Consider the following 21,543-nt stretch of genomic DNA (forward strand, 5'->3'; position numbering starts at 1 on the left):
GCTTGCTATATTTATAAATTTGCTTTTTCTGGACATTTCATATAAATGGTCATGCAATATCTAGTCTTTTATGTCTGGCTTCTTTCACTTGTTTTTGAGATTATGTTGTAGCATATATCATGTCCTGTTCCTTTTTAGTAATGAATAATTTATTATATGAATATACCACATTTTGTTTTTCACCAGTTAATGAAATTTGATGATTTCCAGTTTTGAATATTATGAATAATGAACTGCTGTGAGCATTCTGATACAAGTCTTTGTGTGGGCATTTGTTCTCAGTGTTCTTAGGTTTCTAGGAGTAAGAAAGCTGGTTTATATGTAAGTTTAAATTTAGCATTTTTTAAAACTGCAAAATTGTTTTCCAAAGTGGCTGTATCATTTTATATTTTCACTAGCAATGTGTAAGTGTTCCAGTTTCTCCACATCCTCAACAACACTTATTATTGTCTTTTTAATTATAGCCATCCTGGAGTCCCTGGGTGGAGCAAACGGTTAAGTGCTCAACTACTAGCTGAAGGATTGGCAGTTCAAACCCACCCAGAGGCACCTCGGAAGACAGGCCTGGCTGTCTGCTTCCAAAAGGTCACAGCTTTGAAAACCCTACAGAACAGTTCTACTCTGCAAACATGGGGTTACCATGAGTTGGAATTGACACGACAGCAACTAACAACAACAATAAAAGAGGATATATAAGATTCCTGGGTGGTACAGTTTTGCGTTTAATTACTAACCTAAAGCTTGGCAGTTCAAACCCACCCAGTTGCACCATGGGAGAAAGGCCTGGTGGTCTCCTTCCATAAAGATTACAGCCAAGAAAACCCTACAGAGTAGTTCTACTTTATAATACACGGGATCACCATGAGTCAGAGTCAACTCGATGGCAGTGGGTTTTGTATTTCACAAATATTTTCCTCCAATCTCTGGGCTGTCTTGTCATCTTAGTGCTACTCTTTCAAACTCAAAAGTTTTTAATTTTAATGAAGTCCAATTTATCAGTTTTTCTATTTTATGTCCCATGTTCAAAGTGTCATGTCAAAGAACTCTTTGCCTAACCCAAGGCCATAAAGACTTTTCTCCTATGTTTTCTTCTAGTACTTTTATAGATTTAGCACTTACATTTAGGTTTATGATCTATTTTGAGTTAGTTGTTGTATATGGTGTAAGGAAATGTCTAAGTTCATTTTTTTACATATGGAGCCAGCACCGTTTGTTGAGAAGACTGTCCTTTACCCATTGAATTATCTCAACAACTTTATCAAAAATAAATTGACCGTAAGTGCAAGGGCTTATTTCTGGACTCTTAATTGCTTTATTGATCTATATGCCTGCTCTGACACCAATACATACAGAATATCTTTATAGTAAGTTTTGGAATCGGGTAATACAAGTATTCTAACTTTGTTCTTTTTCAAAATTGTTTTGTCTATTTTAGACCCTTTGCATTTCCATACACATTTTCGGATAAGCTTGTCAATTTCTACAGACAAAGTCTGCTGAAATTTTGATAGCGGTTGTGTTGAATCTATGATCAATGTGGGAAGTATTGCCATCTTATTGATATTAGGTCTTCCAGTCCGTGAATATGGAATATCTCTCCACTTATTTAGATCTTCTTTAAGTTCTGTTGGCAATTAAAGATAAATGCTTGTAGTTTTCAGTGTATAAATCTTGCACTTAAGTGTTTTGTTCTTTTTGGTGTTATTGTTAATGAAATTGTCTTCTTAATTTCATTTTCAGATTGGTTGTTGCTAGCATACAGGAATGTAATTCATTTCTGTATTGATTTTGTATACTCCAACTTAGTAAACTCATTCATGTTAGTAACTTTCTTCAATATTCCTTAGAATTTTCTACATACAGGATCGTGTCATTTCCAGATAAAACAGTTTGACTTCTTCATTTCTAATATAAACTTTTTGTTTGTTTTTACTGGGGTGGTTTTCCCCATTGCACTGGCTAAAATCTACAATACAATGTTGAGCAGTAGGGAAAATACACAGCTTTGCCTCATCCCCAGTCTTACAGGAAAGCACTTAGTTTTTCATCATTAAGTATAATGTTAGCTATAGTTGTAGTTTTTTCATAGAGCCCTTTATCAGGTTGAGGAAGTTTCCTTTTATTCCTAATTGGATGAGAATTTTTTTTCTCATGAATGAGTTTTGGATTTTGTCAAATGTTTTTTCATACCTATTGAGAAGATCATTTGGGTTTTCTTGGTCATTTATTTTGTTGATATTTTGGTTTGTTTGTTTTGTCATTTTTTTTTTGCTTTGGTATTGGGGTAATACTGACCTCATAGAATGAGTTGGCAAATATTCCCCCCTTTTCTATGTTTTATAAGAGTTTATGAAGAGTTAGTGTTAATTCTTTAAATGTTTGGTAGAATTTACCAGTGAAGCCATCCATATCTGGGCTTCATAGGAAGATTTTAAATTACTAATTTAATTTCTTTACTTGTTATAGATCTATCCACATTTTTTGTTTCTTCTTGAGTCAGTTTTGGTAACTTGTATCTTCTTAGGAATTTGTCTATGTCATCTGAATTGTCTAATTTGTTGGTATAAATTTGTTCATAATATTCTCTTAACCAAAAAAAAAAAAAAAAAAAAATGTTGCCGTCGAGTCAATTCTGACTCATGGAGACCCTTTAGGACAGAGTGGAACTGCCCCATGGGATTTCCAGGGAGTGGCTGGTGGATTTGAACTGCTGACCTTTTGCTTAGCAGCTGAGCTCTTAACCACTGTGCCAACAGGGCTCCAAATATTCTCTTACACAGCTCTTCATTTCTCTACAGTCAGTAGTGAAGTTCTCTCCTTCGTTCCTGGTTTTGGTAATTTATGATTTCATTCTTATTATCCTGCATGTGATGAGTCATTTCTTACTTGCTTTTTATAACATTTTCTCCCTGTCTTTGAATTTCAACAGTTTGACTAAGATTTATCTAAGTGTGGCTCTCTTTGTGTTTATCCTATGTGGGATTCACTGAGCTTCTTAGATCTGTAGATGAACGATTTTTTTGTCATGTTTGGGATGTTTTTGGCCATTATTTTTTCCTGCCCTTTTGTCTCTCATCTTCTAAGACTCCTATGATGCATATCTTGGTATGCTTTCTGTTGTTGCACAGGTGTCCAACACTGTTCATTTTTCTTCAGTCTTTTTTTTTCTGTTCTTCAGATTGGATAGTATCTGTTTTTATATCACTTATTTTTTTCTTCTGCCATCTCAGATTTACTGTTGATCCCCTGTAGTGAATTTTTGTTTTAGTTATTTTACTTTTCAATGCCAGAATTTCCATTAAAAATTTTTTTCAATTTATTGACTGTCTATTGAGTCATTGTCATCATAGTGTCCTTTAAGTTTTAAACATTATTTCCTTTAGTTCTTTGAACATATTTATAATTGCTGCTTTGAAGTCTATCTGTTAAATCCAACATCTGGGGACACTCAGAAAGAGTACCTATTGACTGCCTTCTCCCCTCCCTTGAAAATGGGTCATACTTGCTTGCTGCTTTATGTGTTTTATAATTTTTTGTTGAATACTGGACATTTTAAATAATATATTATAGCAACCCTGGATTCTGACTTCCCCCATTCTTTGAGGGTCACTGTTGTTTTGTTTGTTTAGGAACTCGTTTGGACTTACAATGTATAAAGTCTGTCTCCCCAACAGTGTGTGACCGCTGATGTGTCTGCACAGGTCTTCTCTTATTTTTAAGCCTTTTATTTTTAGTTTTTAAACATTGTTTCCTTAGTTCTTTGAGGTCACCCCTGTGACTGCATGTTAATCCTTAGCCAAAGATTAGTCAGAGGTTGTGCTCAAATACCTCAAGCCAGTAAGGCTTGTGCTCTCTACTGACTGATAGGTGTGTGGCCTGGGTTGTTGCTGTTGTTAGGTGCCGCCAAGTCAGTTTTGACTCATAGTGACCCTGTGTACAACAGAATGAAACACTACCCAGTCCTGCACCATCCTCCAGTTGTTATGCTTGAACCCATTGTTGCAGCCACTATGTCAATCCATCTCATTGAGAGTCTTCCTCTTTTTCGTTGACCAAGCATGTAAGGCCATTTTCAAGACTGACTTGGCTTTTACTTTCTGTTCACTCTCTAAGAGTCTTCTTTGCACATGAGCTCATGCTCCATCAGCCAAGAATGAATGGCTGTGTCCATTCCAGTCTCTGCTGTGCATACTCACAGCCTCTGGTCAACGCAAGATATATGGAGAGCTTAGGAAGCCCCCCTTTGATAAATTCCAGGAGCTCCTTGATAAATTCCTGGCTGCTTGCCCCACACAGGCCTGCAATCTCAGAGTAACAGAGGCACTGTTTCACCCTTTTGCCTTGCCACTACAATCTCCATTTTAGCTGACAACTCTCCGTATCAAGTGAGCCTCCTCCAGCCATGGCAGCAAGTCTGCTGGTTTTCACATCCTGTCCTGCCCTGGCTGAACTGCCACTCTGACGGAGCTTGGGGGAGGAGGGACACAGCTCCAGGCTTCAATACCATAAACTTGTGCTATAGTTTCCATGAGTAAATGTTTCTCAACATTTGATCCAGATCACTGAAATTGTCTTTCACAATTTTGTCGAGATTTATAGCTCCTTTTTGAGGAGAGTATTTGAAGACCACCTCCCTCCATCATGCCAGAAGTGAATCTCTCACTTTACTGTGTTTTAATTTATAAGTAGATAGATATAGATATATAATGTCCTAGGAGTTGCTAGATAAATGATAGTCTGCCATCTACCAGGTGCTAAGACATAGTTAACAAAAAAGAATTGGGGAATGTTACCTTGACACATCTATAAAATCCTGGCTGTAACTAGCAGTTTTGGCTTCTTGTGGCTCTGGATTTCAAAGAAGGTGGGAATGTAGTAAAAGTTGTCTCTGTCTTTAGGATTCAAGACCACCTTGGATATCACGTACAGCATGTAGGACTGCTTCTTTCAACATATATGTGCATGCATTCATTGAGTTTCCACAGGGAAGCAGGCACTGCAGGGCTCCAGATATCTTCTCAGTGTAAGTGCCAGACTCCTAATTCTTAGTCTTCTTTTTTATTTAGTATAGCTAGTGACCGTGGTCAAAGCATGATATATTGCTGAATGATAGGCTCTGTTTTGATCTTTAGTGCAAATTTGTATTGGGTGATAACCTCAGTTAATGAGTCCTCTAGGAGTGAAGCCTTTTTATAGATGTTACTGAAAAAATGACCAAATTTACAAGACTGGGAAGATAACTGTGCACAACATCTCCTGGTCCTCCTCCCATGAATCCACACTGCTTTTGGGTGTCCCCATGCAGCTACAGAAAGAAAGATTTAGTCCTTGGCAAAGTAGTGAGGTCTGCAAGAATGCAGTGTTTGCCCTTGCTTTTGCTGTACAGACTTCTTTAATTTTTCTCTAATTTGTTCCTCCTTCAGACACCCAGTGTCCTCCTTTGTCATCAGTAAACAATCTGACATTAGTAATTATTACTAAATAATAGATGTATGTAATGAGAATTATTTTCTTTAGTAACTTTTTACATTTTAGACTGCTTTTCTCTGTGGAATAAAAATCCTTTTCCTTGTTAAAGGAACTTCAGGCATTTCCAAGCAGGTGAGAAATTAGCAAAGGAAGGCAACTCTATGCAGTCTTATTAGTGATCGTACCTATTGCCTTATCATTTCCAGAAAGTTTTCCAGCTGCCTATCATGTCCTGACGACCACACTAGATAGTAGGCATACAGCACAAACAAGACAGACATGATCATCACTGCCCAGATAACTGTTTAGTTACAATTATGATAAATACTGTAAAGAAGACTACTATAAGGTGCTTGCCATGGATTGAGTTGTGTCCCCCAAAGATATCTGTCAGCTTGGCTAGGTCATGATTCCCAGTGTTGTATGATTGTGTAATCTGATGTGATTTCCTAATGTGTTGTAAATTTTGTCACTGTGATGAGGTTATACTGATGAGGTTGACAAGATTAGATAGTGTCTCAATGCAATCTCTTTTGAGATATACAACAGAGAAGCGAGCAGAGACACATAGGAATCTCATACCGCCAAGAAAGCAGCGCCGGGAGCAGAGTGCGTCCTTTGGACCTGAGGTTCCTGTGCTGAGATGCTCCCAGCCCAAGGGAAGACTGATGCATCACAAGGACCTTCCTACAGAGAGAGAGAAAGCCTTCTCCTGGTGCTGATGCCCTGAATTTGGACTTGTAGCCTACTGGACTGTGAGAGATTAAACTTCTCTTTGTTGATGCCATCCACTTGTGGTATTTCTGTTAGAGCAGCACTAGATGACTAAGACAGTGCTATAGAACATGTGTTAGGGAGATCTCACCTGGTCTTCAGGCATCAGAAAGAGACTTCCCTTACCTTTCCCAACTTAAAACCATCTCATCTCTTCATTACCATGCAGAGTTTATGACTTTTAGCACATTTGGAGTATTTTTATATTTTGGTGACTTTTTAATGTAGTTTTAAAAAGTGCAGTCACAAACTTATAGAATAGTTGAAGAAGGCTCACCTGTATACACTTTACTCATATTCACTGATCAGTCTCCTTTAATCAGGAATATTTCTTAGCCTTTCTTTTTCTCTACTTTGATATTTTTAAAGAGTACAGGCCAGTTATTTCATAGCTTGTCCCTCAGTTTGGGTTTGTCTTATGTTTCCTCATACGATTCATGTGATACATTTTTAGCAGGAATACCACAGAAGTGATATTGTGTCCTTCTGTGTTTGTCATTTAAGGAGGTACGTGATGTCGAATTGTCCCAGTATTACTTACATTAACTTCAGTCACTGATAAAGGTGATACTGTGCCAGGTCCATCACTACAGAGTTATTATTTTTCTCTTCATTATTAATAAGTAATTTGTGGGGAGAAGCTATGAAACTATGTAAATATCTCATGTATTGTCCCAGATTTGACCAGTGGGAGCCCAAGTTGGTTCCTGTGGCTTCACCATCCCTTCCTGGTAATAAAATATATATAACAATAATTTTGCCATTTTAACCATTATTAAGTGTATATTTCAGTGATATTAGTTACATTAACCATGTTGTACAGCCATCAGCACTATTTCCAAAAAGATTTTCATCACGCCAAATGGAAACTCAGTATCCCTTCTGCAGTAACTCACCCCCTCCTCTCCCAAGGCCCTGATAACCACAAATAAACTTTTGTCTCTGTGCATTTGCCTGTTCTATATTTCATATCATACATCATTTGTCCTTTTGTGTCTAATGTATTTCACTTAGCGTAATGTTTTCAAGGTTCATCCATGTCGTCCTTTTGTGTTTAGTTGATTTTTTTGTAGTGAACCATTTTGATTCTGTTCTCGTTTCCTTTTGTGTATATTTTTAGATATTTTTCTTTGTGGTTACCATGGGGATTATATTTAATATCCTAAATTTATAACAGTCTAATTTAAATTGATACCATCTTGACTTTAATAAGATACAAAAATATTTCCAATGCTTCTCCCCTCCTTTATGTTGTCACAAGTTGCATCTTTATACATGTGTGCCCAATAACAAATTTATTACTATTTATACGTTTGTTTTTCTCCCCATGTAGGACATAACAAGTAAAGTTACAAACCTAAAACACCATAAAACTGACCTTTATGTTTGCCCATGAAATTACCTTTACTGAGAATCTTTTTTTCTTCATACGACTTCAAGTTGCTCTCTAGTGTCTTTTCATTTCAACCTGAAGAATATTGAAAGCAGCAAAAGAGAAGTGAATTTCTTATAGGGCAGGTCTTGTGGTAACAAACTCCCTCAGCTTTTGTTTGTCTGGGACTCTTAATTTTGCCCTAATTTTTGAAGGACAGTTTTACTGGATATAGAATTCTTGGTTGACAGTTCTTTTCTTTCTAGCACTTTAAATATGTCATCCCACTGCCTTTTGGGCTGCATGGTTTCTGAAGAGAAATTGGTGCTCAATCTTGAGAATCCCTTGTATGTGATGATTCACTTCTCTTTTGCTGCTTTTAATATTCTCTATGTTTAGTTTTCAAGAGTTTGATGTTTCTTGGTGAGGATCTCTTTGGGTTTATCCTGCTTGGAGTTTGTTGAGCTTGTTGGATGTGTAGATTCATGTCTTTTGTCAAATTTGGGAAGTTTTGGGCCATTGTTTTTTCAAATATTCTTTCTGCCCCTTCTGTCTCTCTCTTCTCCTACTGGGACTCCCGTGATGTATATGTTGGTTTGCTTCATGGTGCCCCACAATTCCTGTAGGCTCCCTTTTGCTCCTCAGACTCAATAATTTCAATCATCCTATCTTAATTTAACTGGTTCTTCTTTTGCCAACTCGTATCTTTTGTTGAACCCCTTCAGTGAATTTTTTATTTCAGTTATTGTACTTTTCAACTCCAATATTCTTGTCTGGTCCTTTTTTAAAATTCATTCTTTTTATTGATAGTCTCATTTTATTCATGTTCCTCTACCATCTTTCTGATCCTTTAGTTCTTTGTGTTATCTGTTAGTTCTTTGAGCATATTTAAGATTGTTTTAAAGTCATTTTCTAGTCTGTAATCTGGGCTTCCATGGGGACAGCTTTTGTCATTTTATTTTGCAATTTTGAATGGATTATCCTTCCCTGTTTCTTTGTTTGCCTAGTGATTTTTTTGGAAACTCGAGCATTTGCATGTTAATATTTGGTAACGTTAGAAATCAGATTCTTCCCCTTCCTTAGGGTTTGCTGGTTTTTTGTTTTTTAGTTGTTGAAGCCTGTAGTCTTCCATTTGTTTAGTGACCTACTATTTTTGCAAAGACTGCCCTCTTGTATGTGTGTGAACACTGAAGTCTCTTCCTTGGCTTTTGTTCAGCTAGTGTATCGACAGAGATTTCCTGGAAGAACATGCAGGAAAATCAAACAAAACAAAACTAAAAAAAGAAAAAGAAACCTTTTCCAGTCTTTGCAGATTGTTTCTGTGCCGGGCCTTTAGTTAACACTTAACTAGGCTTGTAATGTGTTTCACCGAAGATGAAAGTGTAGGGTCTTTTCAGGTAATTTCTGAGCCTTGGGCATGTGTGTGGCTTTCTCAATTCCCCTGTATAACCGCTTTTGAAAGCCTTAATTTCCAAAAGAAACTCTCACCCTGGCTTCTCCTTGCAGTTTTTTGGCACCTATTCGTAGTCTTTAGCTCCAGGCACCCACAGGCCAGGCTGGCTATAGCCTTTGAGCAGTTTGGGCATTACCTACTGCCCCTTATCCCTGCATGAGCTCTGAGACAAGCCAAACCAAATCAACTCACCTTGAGTGCCTTGCTTCAGACCTTTAGGCAGCCCCCAAACAAGTTAGAACAGACATACACAAAAATTTCCAAATAAAGTCTGCTCTGCTTTGTCTGGAGCCAAAGATGAGGCTCCCTCTCTGGGAGTGCTGGCCCTTGCTACTTTTGAGATGGCCGCACGAAGCCGAGGAGGGAGTAGGGTGCAGGTAATTAGAAAACTAAAACTCTCCTACCTTATAGAAGTTACCTTTTTCTAGTTTCAGCATTTCCTTAGTTGCTGTAACCCTTTGGTTTCCAGAGTTCTTTGACAATGTCAGTTCTGCCCGTTTCTGCTTGTGTTTTTGTTTTTTGGTGTTTTTGTTGGGGGACAAGAGTGTAGATTTGCTCATGCCACCATCTTGTTCCAGCCTCTTTTCCTGTGGCCTTTTGATACGTCATCATCGTTCTTTGAGCATGTCATTACTTTCTAGTGCAACAAGAACTTCTAGGCTCATTTTCTGCTGCCCAGCTTCATCTCTGCAATCAGCCATTTCTCCAAGCCTTGGCTTCTTTAGTGAAGAATGGCATTTCACAACTAGTAACTGGCATCAAATGAGCTCCTTGCAGCTAGTAGCATGTTTTATTCTCTTCAAGTTTGTGTTTCATGATATTTACCTTAATCCTTCTTAGCTGACATTTCAAAATACATTCTTAAACCTCCCTTGTAATTAGTATGTCAGAGTATCTCCTACAAATCAACATTTTATTAAAACACCTCCTTTTTAGTAAAAAAGGAAGGATTATATTAGGATTATTCTTATTCTTTATACTACTCACATAATTATATTCATATAGTATATTTTATCACATTTTTTTTCAAAGTTGGTTAAAGTATTTTCAGGATGTTGTAAGCGAAACAAAAAATAGGTATGTACATTTCTTCCTGTCTTGTAACTTGTTGTTGTTAGGTGCTGTCAAACAGGGTCAAGTTGGTTCCGACTCATAGTGACCGTATGTACAACAGAACGAAACACTGCCTGGTCCTGCACCATCCTCACCATCATTGTTATGCTTGAGCCTGTTGTTACAGCCACTGTGTCAATCCATCTTGTTGAGGGTCTTCCTCTTTTTCACTGACCCTCTACTTTATCAAGCATGATGTTCTTCTCCAGGGACTGGTCCCTCCTGATAACATGTCCAAAGTATGTGAGACGAAGTCTTGCCATTCTTGCTTCTAAGGAGCAAGATTATGCTATACAGTTTTGAAACTTGCTTTTTATTTAATATAAATAATTTCACTTTAATGTACTAAAACTTGGTAAAAAAAAAAAATTTTAATGACTAGGCAGTATTTTATCCTATGATTGGACCATAATTTACAGAAACATTTCAGTTTGTTGAAAATTTTTATTCTTTCCATTTTTTTCACCAGTATTCATATAATGTTGTTGGCAGAAATCATAGGAATTAAAGTCAAAAGACAGAATACATTGGGATGAGTATCTTCAGCTCATATCACAGGGCAAAGAGCTAACATGTCAAGGGTCCCTGAGACCACCCACAGGCACAGTGATTCTGTAAAAGGACTTAGAGAATTCGGCATGTAATTGTACTCAAGACTGTGATTTATCACAGTGAAAGGACACAAAACAAAATCAGAAAAGGGAAAAGGCACATGGAGCAAAGTCAAGAGTAAACCAGGCACAAGCTTCCAAGAGTCCTTTCCCAGTGAAATCACATAGGACACACCTAATTGCCCCAGCAACAAGATGTGATGAAGCCCACCAAGTGTCAGGCGGCCTACACTCCTGAGGTGGGGAAGCTAGGATTTTTATTGGGGGCTGGTCACATAGACATATAGTGCCTATGTGATGGATTGCAATTCCTGAGGCTGCAGACCCCCTAAAGGAAAGCAGGTGTTCACCATAAATCATACTGTTTGCACAAACTGGTACAGGATGGTCCAAGGCCCAAGCACACAAAACACTCAGATTATTCCAAGAACTCAATTCCCTGGGTCTACCAAAGGGCCAGTCATGAAAACAAGCCCATTTGGGGAATGTGTAAAGTTGCAGCAACTCAGGCCTGCTGCGTTAACTCTTTCCTGCCCAGCTAGTAATTTAGAAATCAGTCTTATAAATAAAAAGAAAGTCTGACAGTCAAATAGAAAATCAAGCAGAGCACCAAAAGACAGTAAAGGAAAATAAGATAACTTTTAAACTTATAAAAAAAAAATGCTCACCCTTCCATAACGAGAGAGATGCAAACTAAAGCAACACTGAGATACAATTTTTCAGTGATCTGATTAATAAAAGATGTGTGGACACAGGTAATTTTATACTGGTAGGAGTACAGATTCATCTAATCTCTGTGGAGAGCATTTTTGCATCGTTTCTCAAGATTACAAATGCAGATACTCTTCAACTTAGCATTTCACCTTTTTTGGAATTTATTGTACAGGTAAACTTCATAATTAATGAGATGACGATGACATACATTTTGTGATAGTAAAAGATTGGAAAAAATCTCAATGCCCATTTGGTAAAATGTGGTATATATTAAGTAAAATACGGTGTATTCTAAATTATTGGATTGCAATAATTTTTATTAAAATATTGTGTTTTTGGTGAAAGTTTACATGGCAGATTAGGTTCCCTTTTAACATTTTCTACATAGTTTGTTCAGTAACATTGGTTACATTTTTCACAGTGTGTCAGCTTTCTCATTATTTATCAAACAGTTCTGGTTGTTCTGTTTCCTTGCCCACTTACCTTCTCATCCTTGCTTTTGAGTACATGTTGACCATTTGATCTCATGTAGATGATTTTTTAAAGGAGCACTGTACTCATAAATGATATTGCTTATTTTATGAGCCAATCTGTTACTAGCTAAAAGATGAGCTCATGAAATAGTTTTGGTTTAAAGAGTATCTCAGGGCGATAGTCTTAGGGAGTCCTCCAGTCTCAACTGGTCCAGTAAGTCTGGACTTCTTAAGAATTTGAGTTCTGTTCCACATTTTACTCCCATTCTATCAGGATTCATCTGTTATGTTCCTGATCAAAACAGTCAGTAGTGGTAGCCAGGCACCATCTAGTTCTTCTTGTCTCAGGGTAGATGAGATTGTGATTCATGTAGACTATTAGTCGTGTGGACTAGTTTCTTCTTTGAGTCTTTCCCTTGTGTCTTTGGTTTCCTTCTTTCTCTTTTATTCCAGATGTGTAGAGACCAATAGTTGTATCTGAGATGGCTGCTCACAAGCTTTTAAGACCCCACATGCTACTCACCAAACTAGACTGTAGAACATAAACTGTATGCACTATATTATGCCAATTGGCTGAGCTGTCCCACGAAGCTACGGTCCTAAACTTTCAGGCTCTGTAAGCCAGTACCGCGAGGTGTTTGGTTTTAAGTTGAAGAAGTACCCATGTTTGTGCCCCCTACATGCTTTATTTTATATATGAGTTTATATGGATACATACACGTACATATATATACCTGCATACGGATACATCTTTGTATGCCCACATATATATACACATATATATACCTGGACACTTGTATGCATACGTACATACACACGTAACCACACTCCTGTCTCCTATTTTTTGGTCTTTGTTCCACAGTTGTATATGTCATAGCACACACAATCTTTTTTTTTTTTTTTTGCGTACTTCTTAGTGACATCATTTACCTTGGTCAAGCTGTGCACACTTAACCCACATTTTGTGTTATATTTCCCATTGCCAGAAATAACAAGTGTCTACTGTCTAGAAAGGGATTCCCCCCCGACACACACACCCCTATCCCTAGTAACCACCAGTGATCGTTGGTTTCAGTTATGTATATTCTGTTCTTGTCATTTTATAATAGTGAGATCATACAGTATTTGTCCTTTGATTGACTTATTTCACTCGGCATCATGTCCTCCAGATTCATGCACGTTATAATATATTTTGAGAACTCATGATATTCTTTATAGCTGCGTAGTATTCCATTGTAGGCTTGTACCACATTTTGTTTATCCGTTCATCCATTGATGGGCACTTAAGTTGTTTCCATCTTTTTGCTCTTGTGAATAATGCTACAGTGAACATAGGTGTGCATATGTCTGATTATGTCTTTAGATATTACATCTCTAGGGTATATACCTAGAAGTGGGATTGCTGGATCATAAGGTTTTGTTTCTAGTTTTGTAAGGAAGTGCCGTATTATTTTCCATAGTGGTTGTACCATTTTACATGATCAGTGCCATTTTAGCAGGGGTGAGATAGTATCTCATTGTAGTTTTGATTTGCATCTTTCTGTATGTGAACATTGTTTTGTTTGTTTAACGTAATGGCTGTTTATTAATTTACAGTATGAAATATAATGATCAAGGAGAATAAATATTCATTTCCATTTAGCATTATATAATCAGAAGGTTTCTAGGTGTGCCTAGAAACATAACCAGGAGAGGTCTATGATTTTAATAGCCTGAAATGCTCAATCATAAAATTAAGTCCTGCAGTTTTTGCCTAAAATATCCCCACTTGTTAATTTCCACAGTGTGTGTGAGTCTACTCCAGGGCCATACGGAAGGATTAAGTGCCCTGGCTGGGCATGTTCAACATACGCCTTTTCATTCCTCTACCTCTGATCAGCCCAACATCTCATTAGTATCTTCTTTGCTTGGAAATGAATATTCATTATAATTAAAATTCTTAATCATTTTTCACAGCCACCTAATATTTATTGACTATCTATTATGGGCCAAGACTGTTCTTGAAGTAGGGAATATTTTTAGAAATCATCCTATCGTTTTAAGATTTTGAAATATCTCTTCTTGGGTGTGTTTTGTGTTGCTGTATGGTATAAAGGGATCCCTGGGGATGTAGTGGTTAAAGTGCTCAGCTGCTAACCAAAAGGTCAGAGGTTTGAACCCACCAGCCGCTGTACGGGAGAAAGATGTGGCAGTTTGTTTCCATAAAGATTTATGGCCTTGGAAACCCTATGGGGCAGTTCTGCTGTATCTTGTAGGGTCTCTGTGAGTCAGAAGCAACTTGACGGCAGTGGGTTATATGGTGTAGACTTCTGAGGGCAACCTTATTAAGTCTTGATGGGTCACCTCACTGTGGTTCCCATGTAGTGACTCAGAACATGTATTCTTTGAATCTATATGATTATTTTCTTTGTCTCTCTTTCCATAACTCCTGGTTTCAAACATCACCAATGTATGCATGCTTTTTAAGTCTAAGTCTTTCGTGCAACACATTTTCTCTCCTCCGCTAAATCCATGAATTCAGTTGGCAAGACATCACCATCTAAATTGCTAGTCCCTTAAATTCAATGTGACTCAAACCGAATTTGAATTCTTCCTCTCACAAATTGGCTCTTACATTTTATCTGTTCTCTGGGTGGCACAAATAGTTTGCGCACACCTGTTAATACAAAGTTTGGTGATTCAAACCCACCGAGGAGCACCACAGAGAAAACACCTGTCAGTCTGCTTCCGTGAAGATTAAAGCCAATATACGTGAACATTCCTAAACTTCATAATACATACTGCCACTTGAGAATAGTCAGTTAATGTTATCCTCCAAAGACATTTCAGTTTCCTCAGGGAGAGAAAAGTCTCATCCACTCATATGACTTTTAATTGTTAGAAATATAGAACTCAAATCCTCTGATGTCTTTGTGAGCCTCATTTTGTGTACACAGTTGCTATTAAAAAAGTTGAAAAGTTAGAATTTATTTAGGTATAATTCATGTTTTCTCAAACCAGAAAAAAAAATTGGAGACATAAATGTCATGGGGGTATCTTTTCTTTACTCAAACTAGAAAGCACTTACAAACGTCAGTAATTCATGTTCTTTATTTTTTGTTTTAAAGACAGATGCACATTATTCCATACTGTCACTTCTTCTGTGTCTTTCTGATTCTCCTTCAAACAGCAATTATGTGGGAACACCAAGAGATAAAGAAGTGGGTACGTTACCAGATGGCTTAACATATAAAAAATAAAGGGAAATTGGTTTTATTACTTAATTACTAGACACTGAGATTTTTATACAAAGTTGTAACAGTCAATGAAATTAAAATATTTCTTTTACTCTGGATACAATTATGTCTTTCAGAGAAGCAGAATTTCATTTAAAATGTGAGTTTTGACTTTGTAAGTTAAACTACCTGCAATTATATATCAAAAGTAATTTTTGAAGATATAAAAGTTTAAATGTAAAACGTATTAGAGTAGCAATTTGAGTGTTCCAATATTTTTGAACTTTCATTTTCTGAGTACATTTTATTTTGAGTCATGTTAGACATTTTTTTATAGCCTTGGCTTTTTCCATAGATTTATAATGAAGCTGATGAGGTTCTTCTTTTACATTTTAGAAAAGAAAGATGATTTTGACTGGGGAAAATACTTGATGGAAGGTGAAGAAATTGACTTTGTTCCAAGTGTAGACACACCAGTAAGTGACAGTAGTTTTGTATTTAAAATACAAATACAAGCGAGATACAGAAAAATATGCTCTGATATAGATGATTCTTGTGGGTCCTTCTGCCCTAGAGCAACTTAACTAAAATAGGAATACTCTTCACTAACTAGAGTAGTTAATTATGGAAGATTTATTAAAATTTTGCACCAAATTATTAATACTAGGAAATTGCAGAGGGTGAATACAAAGATCCTTTAAGGAGCTATAAATCTTGGGATTTTTGTCACCAAAAATAATTCATTAATGTACTAATGGGTACTTGGAAGACATTTAGAAAACAGATTTCATTTGGTGTAGTTTTTGCTTTTCTTCTGAATTTTTCTTAATCTTTTTTCCTAAATAGCTTGAATTGTTATATTCTCTAAAGGTAAGCTGTGTTTTGTTTTGTTTTAATCAGAATTGGTCTGAAGAAAGTGAAGATGAAGATGATCAACAGCCGTTAAGCAGAGAGGACTCTGGGATTCAGGTGGACAGGACACCGTTAGAAGAACAACTTCCAAACAGAAAACCAGGGCCTCGTGTCAGCTGGAAAGGTAGTCTGTGTTCTTGGATGTTGGCATCATTTTCTAACAGAGGAATTTCCTAGAAGGAAGGCAAATTTTGAGAATCAGTTCCATGTGATTCAAGATATTGATCAATTTTACCATCCTTACAAAACAAATCTTTGGAAACCGTTGTTGATGTTAGTTGAGTCGATTTCGACTCATGGTGACCGTTAGTTGATCTTTTTTTCTCTAGTGCCTAAGAAGTGACACTATAGAGTTAATGTCGAATAGGGATTTATAGTACAATTTTGTTCTTTAATAGTTCTGAGAATTTTCTGTTAGTCCTAAATGTCTCAATTTATCTTTTACTGGAGGATTGACTTTGCTGAAGTTAACCAGTTGCCGCTGAGTAGACTACAACTCATGGCAACCTAGTGTATCAGAGTAGACTGAGCTCCACAGGATTTTCAGTGGCTGATTTTCCGGATGTAGATCACCAGACCTTCTGAGGTGCCTCTGAGTGGACTCGAACCACCAACCTTTCATTTAGCAAGCCAAGCAAAGTTAACTGTTTGTACTACCTAGGGACTCCTTGCTGATGTTAGTAACTAAATAAAAGGAAAAGATCTATACAATTTAATTTGAATGTCTGTTTTTTAGCTTTTAGTGAGGACCTATGAATTGGTAGAATCTAGAAAGAGCTGGAAGCAACCTTAGGGAATAAGTCATCCAATCCTGCTTTTTCATTTTGTAGATAAGGAAAAACAGGCTGAGTCCGTCATGGTCACACAGTGGGAGAAACTGGCATAGGTGTCTGTGGCTGAGCCCCATTCACTTCACTTGGACCTTGCTAAATTGGATATGAAGTAGTTAAAGCTCATGTAACACATTAATTTTCTCTTTTCTTTCCTTTTTGAAAAATTCTTAAATTGGACCTCCAGGGCAGAGTGTGGAATTAATCCTGTTCAGAGCACATTCTCATCATTAGTCTCTGCAGAGCCTTTTAGTTTATTTTTTCTCTGCTGCTATTTCAGATTCCCACTCGTATTTCTCTTTATCTGCCAGCCTAGTCACAGGCACCTATTCTAATGTGTTTGCTATCATTGTTCTCAGATCTGCTGAGTGCTTGTAAAATACATTGTGTTGATTAGTGTATTATATGTTTTTAAATTACATAATTGGTATTAAGCTATGTGTAAGTTTTCTTCAAGTCCCTCGGTGGCACAAATAGTTAGCATTTAGCTACTGAGAGAAGTTTGGCAGTTCAGATCCGCGTTGAGGCACCTCAGAAAAAAAGGCCTGGTGGTCTACTCCCAAAAGATCACAGCCATTGAAAACCCTTTGGAGCGCAATTCTACTCGGACACACTTAGGGTAACCATGAGCTGGAATCAGTTCCACAGCAACTGGTTTTTTGATTTAAGTTTTGTTCTGTTACTTTTTTCATTCAACTCTCTTTTTAAAATCCATCCACATTGCTATATGTCCATCTCTTCTCCTGCTTCTAACTGCTGCATTATATTCTGCAGTTTGCAACTGCCATATTTATGTTATCCACCCCTTGTTGATAGCCCCTGAGGTGCCTTCGCTGCCCTTCCACTGTATCTGGTATGTTATCCACATCCTCGTGTGTCCATTAGGGGCCTGTGCAAGAGTTTCTCTGAGTTCTTGCCCCCCGCAGTCTCGTTAGTACTTGATAAAATTCACTCTTCTTGCTGTGGCCATTGTTGTTTTAATTTGCGTTTGTCTGACTACTGGTGATTTGGGGGACATCCTCCTGTCCTTGTTGGTCACTCAGGCTTGCCCCTTCTGTGAATTTCCCCATAGATGTCAATTGCTCGTTTTTCTTTTGAAAAAGGTTTCATGTCCTTCCTGCCTGTTCCCACCCCTAAGAGTTGTTTGTATGTTTAGATATTAACTCCTAGGTTTTAGATATTGCAGATACCTTCTCCTAGTCAATCACCTGACTGTTAACATTTTTCATGGTATCCTTCAGACAGATACTGATTTTATTATACTTTTTTGTGATCAAACCCATGTATTTTCATGATATGGTTAGTATTTGGGTCTTGAAGTTTTTCCATACAAAGATATTCCCCTCCATTTTTCTTCTATTTGCTTTTTTATATTTTACGTTTAGGTTTTTAGGTCTACTTTTGTATATGAAGTGAACTTAAAAGGTCCAACTTGTTTTTTTCCCATGTCATGAGTCACTTTTCCCAAAAACATCTAGAAAACATTCTATTTGCTTTCACATTACTTTGTGATTCTACCTTTATCATATATCAGGTTCCCATATGTACGTGTATTTCTTTCTAAACTTTGTGTTCTGTTCCCTTAGTATGAACCTAACCCAGGAACAGACTGTTGCATGCTTTGTCGCTTTGTAATGTGCGTTAATACATAGAAGGCAAGTCTTCCCCCACCTCTTTGCTCTTTTTCGAAATTAACTGTTTGTGAACCTTTAATCCATATACAAGGAGCCCTGGTGGCGCAATGGTTAAGCGCTTGGCTGTTAACTGAAAGGTTGACTGTTCCAACTCACCCAGCAGTTCTGTAGGAGAAAGACCTGGCACTCTGCTTCTGGAAAGGTTACAGCCTATGGGGCAGTTCTCCTCGGTCACATGGAGTCGCTGTGAGTTGAAAATCGACTCGATGGCACCTGAGAACAACAGCAACAATCCATACACATTTTAGAAACAGTATGATAAATTTCTTTTTAAAAATTCACCTGGAATTTGTAGATATAACTCGGGGAGAATTGATGTCTTTTCCTTTTCTATTTACTCTTATTTTTTATGTCTTTTATTAGATTTTGGAAATTTATAAAGATCTTAAGTATTCATTTGATAATTATTTTCTACTTATGTTTCAGTTTTTCTTGTGACTGTTTTTTTTTTGTTTTGTTTATTGCTGGTGTAGGGGAACACTATTGGTTTTTGTAAGTCTGTCTTCTGTCCAGCATCCTTGCTGAACTCTTGTATTAATTATAATACTTTGTTGATTCTATTGGGTTTTTTTATATAAATGAGCAATATTATCTGCAGATATTGAGTGTTTTATCTCTTCCTACCTCTTCTTATATCCTCTTCATAACATGATAGTCATGTCTTCTTTCTGATCTGTTAAGTCTGGTCTGTGTAGTAAGCAGTGGCAGTAAGAGTGGACATCCTGGACTTGGTCTCATCCTAAGGGGGTTGACATGAAATTCCTGAAAGGGATTGCACCTGAAGTGGGTTTTTTTGGAATAGGTTTTGGGTATGTGGCCTTGCCAAATTAAGACAATTTTCTTCTATTCCTGTTTTTCTTGGAATGCTTAATCATAAAATAAATGTTGAATTTATAAAATACTATTCTGTATTTATGAGATAATCCTTTTATTTTTTTCTTTTACTCTATTACTACACTGAAGAGTCCCGGTGGCACAGTAATAGTTAAGCGCTCAGCTGGTAACCGAAAGGTCAGCGGTTCAAACCCACCAGTCGCTCCACGGGAGAAAGGTGTGGCAGTCTGCTCCTGTAAAGATTTCCAGCCTTGGAAGCCCTATGGGGCAGTTCTACTCTGTCGTACAGAGTCACTATGAGTTGGAATTGACTCAAAGGCAGTGGTTTTGGTTTTATTACTACACTGATAGATTTTCTGATACTGAATCGTCCTTGAATTCCATAGATAAACCTACTTGATCATTGAGTTATTTTTTTTTATAATCTGTTTTATTTTTTGTTGTTGTTAAGGATATACACAGCAAAACATATACCAATTCAACAGTTTCTCCACGTACAGTTCAGTGACATTGATTACATTCTTTGAGTTGTGCAACCATTCTTGTCCTCCTGTTCTAAGTTGTTTACCCCCCATTAACATACTGTGGGTTTTTTTTTTTTTTTTTGCATTATTAAATTGGGTTGGGTTGGCTATTTTTTAATTTAGGATTTTTCATCTTTATACTTCAGTGAATTACTTTTTTATCATGTCTTTATCTGGTTTTAATATCAACGTTATATGAGCCTCATAGACAGTTAGGCAACTTTCCCTTTTTCTATTTTCTGAAACAACCTGTGTAAAATATAGATTATCTAATCCTTAAAAGTTTAATACCAGTCTTGAAGCTTAGGGGTGGTTGAGGAATGTCTTTGATTACCATTTCAGTTTCTTTAATGGTTATTGGACTATTCAAATATCCTGTTTGTATCTTTTCATTGATGGAGTTATTTTAAAATTGAACAATATTTTTCTACTTTCTACCCAATGGCATTTAATTAAACATTGTATGTGTATCTCAATATCTCAATGGTTTTAAATAAATGAATATATAAATGTTATTGGGTAGCTGTTATTTTAACAAATCATTTTCAATTATATATTTGAAAGGAACTGCAGTCTGGATATAGTGGCAAAGTTGACCAAGAGTTTTTTATTAACTGTTATAAACTTAAACTTTTTATTAAATTTTATTCCTGTAGATGAGACAGATGGCCGGAGCTGGCTGGAGGAGCATGTGGTCCTTCAGTACTGGACAGCCAGGTCCTTGTGGTTTCCTCATAGCTTACATTTACACTCCAATTTAGCTGTTGTCTGGTAAGAAGCTAAATTTTTCATTTAATATAATGGTAGAAGAAACTTTGATGTATGATTTAAATCACTGAGTACTTCCCTGTAAGTTAAACTGGTCAGATTTTTTTCTTTTCTTTCTTTTTTTTTTAGCAATTCTACTTAAATATAGTTTTTAGTTATTAATTGTTATTAAAAATAATGAAGTTATTATAGAATTATAATCTGTGTTTTGATTTTTGTTGTTATTTTCAAAATGAATTGATTGGTGTATATTGGGTCATATTTGGTTTGTTTTATTGCCCTTATTACAAAAATACAGTTACTGTCTTCCAAAAAACAACAATGCTTGATTTTAAAACATTTGCCTAAGTCAGCAATAAACATAGCAATTGAAATTGTTCTGAAAGGGCTTGTCTGAGATTATTTCAGTTGACTCTTGAAAGTGAATATGGGAGGATGCCTAAAGTATTTGTTTAGTTGATTAAGATACCATTAAATTGCATATAATCTTTGAGATGTGTATTTTTACTTAATTAGATATCTTTATGTTGGCATTTGATATTTATTCTCTAATAGGGATCAACACCTGTATAGCAGTGATTCCTTATATGTTCCAGATGACAGAGTTTTTGTTACTGAAACTCAGGTTATCCGGGAAACCCTATGGTAAGACCTCTTAACCTACTTAATAGTCTAGAAGTCTTTATTTATGAGATACAAAAATGTTGTTTTTTTAAAAGAGAAGTGTTCAGGGACTTTCACATGCAAACTAGAACCAGGCTGTTAGGTATGAACCCAGAACAGTTTC

General features: G+C 36.6%; 1 protein-coding gene across 14 annotated transcripts in view; it reads left to right on the forward strand.

The window, feature by feature from the left end:
* Window positions 1–21,543, forward strand: part of TUBGCP5 (tubulin gamma complex component 5) — a 92,323-nt gene that overhangs the window by 12,917 nt on the left and 57,863 nt on the right. For 7 of the 14 annotated variants that reach the window (XR_002823376.1, XM_023727815.1, XM_004372614.2 and 4 more), the window contains exons 4-8: window positions 15,087–15,183; window positions 15,591–15,670; window positions 16,095–16,230; window positions 20,645–20,759; window positions 21,312–21,401. Coding sequence is in view for 13 of the 14 variants with exons in the window: in XM_023727815.1 (XP_023583583.1) it covers window positions 15,087–15,183; window positions 15,591–15,670; window positions 16,095–16,230; window positions 20,645–20,759; window positions 21,312–21,401 (518 nt within the window). In the remaining variant the exon portion in view is untranslated. Of the gene's footprint in view, window positions 1–4,898; window positions 5,024–6,171; window positions 6,225–15,086; window positions 15,184–15,590; window positions 15,671–16,094; window positions 16,231–20,644; window positions 20,760–21,311; window positions 21,402–21,543 lie in introns of those variants that run through there. The other 7 variants (XM_023727818.1, XM_023727817.1, XM_023727822.1 and 4 more) reach the window with 6 other exon arrangements.

Source organism: Trichechus manatus, unplaced genomic scaffold, assembly GCF_000243295.1.
Source record: "Trichechus manatus latirostris isolate Lorelei unplaced genomic scaffold, TriManLat1.0 scaffold00019, whole genome shotgun sequence".
NCBI lineage: Eukaryota > Metazoa > Chordata > Mammalia > Sirenia > Trichechidae > Trichechus > Trichechus manatus.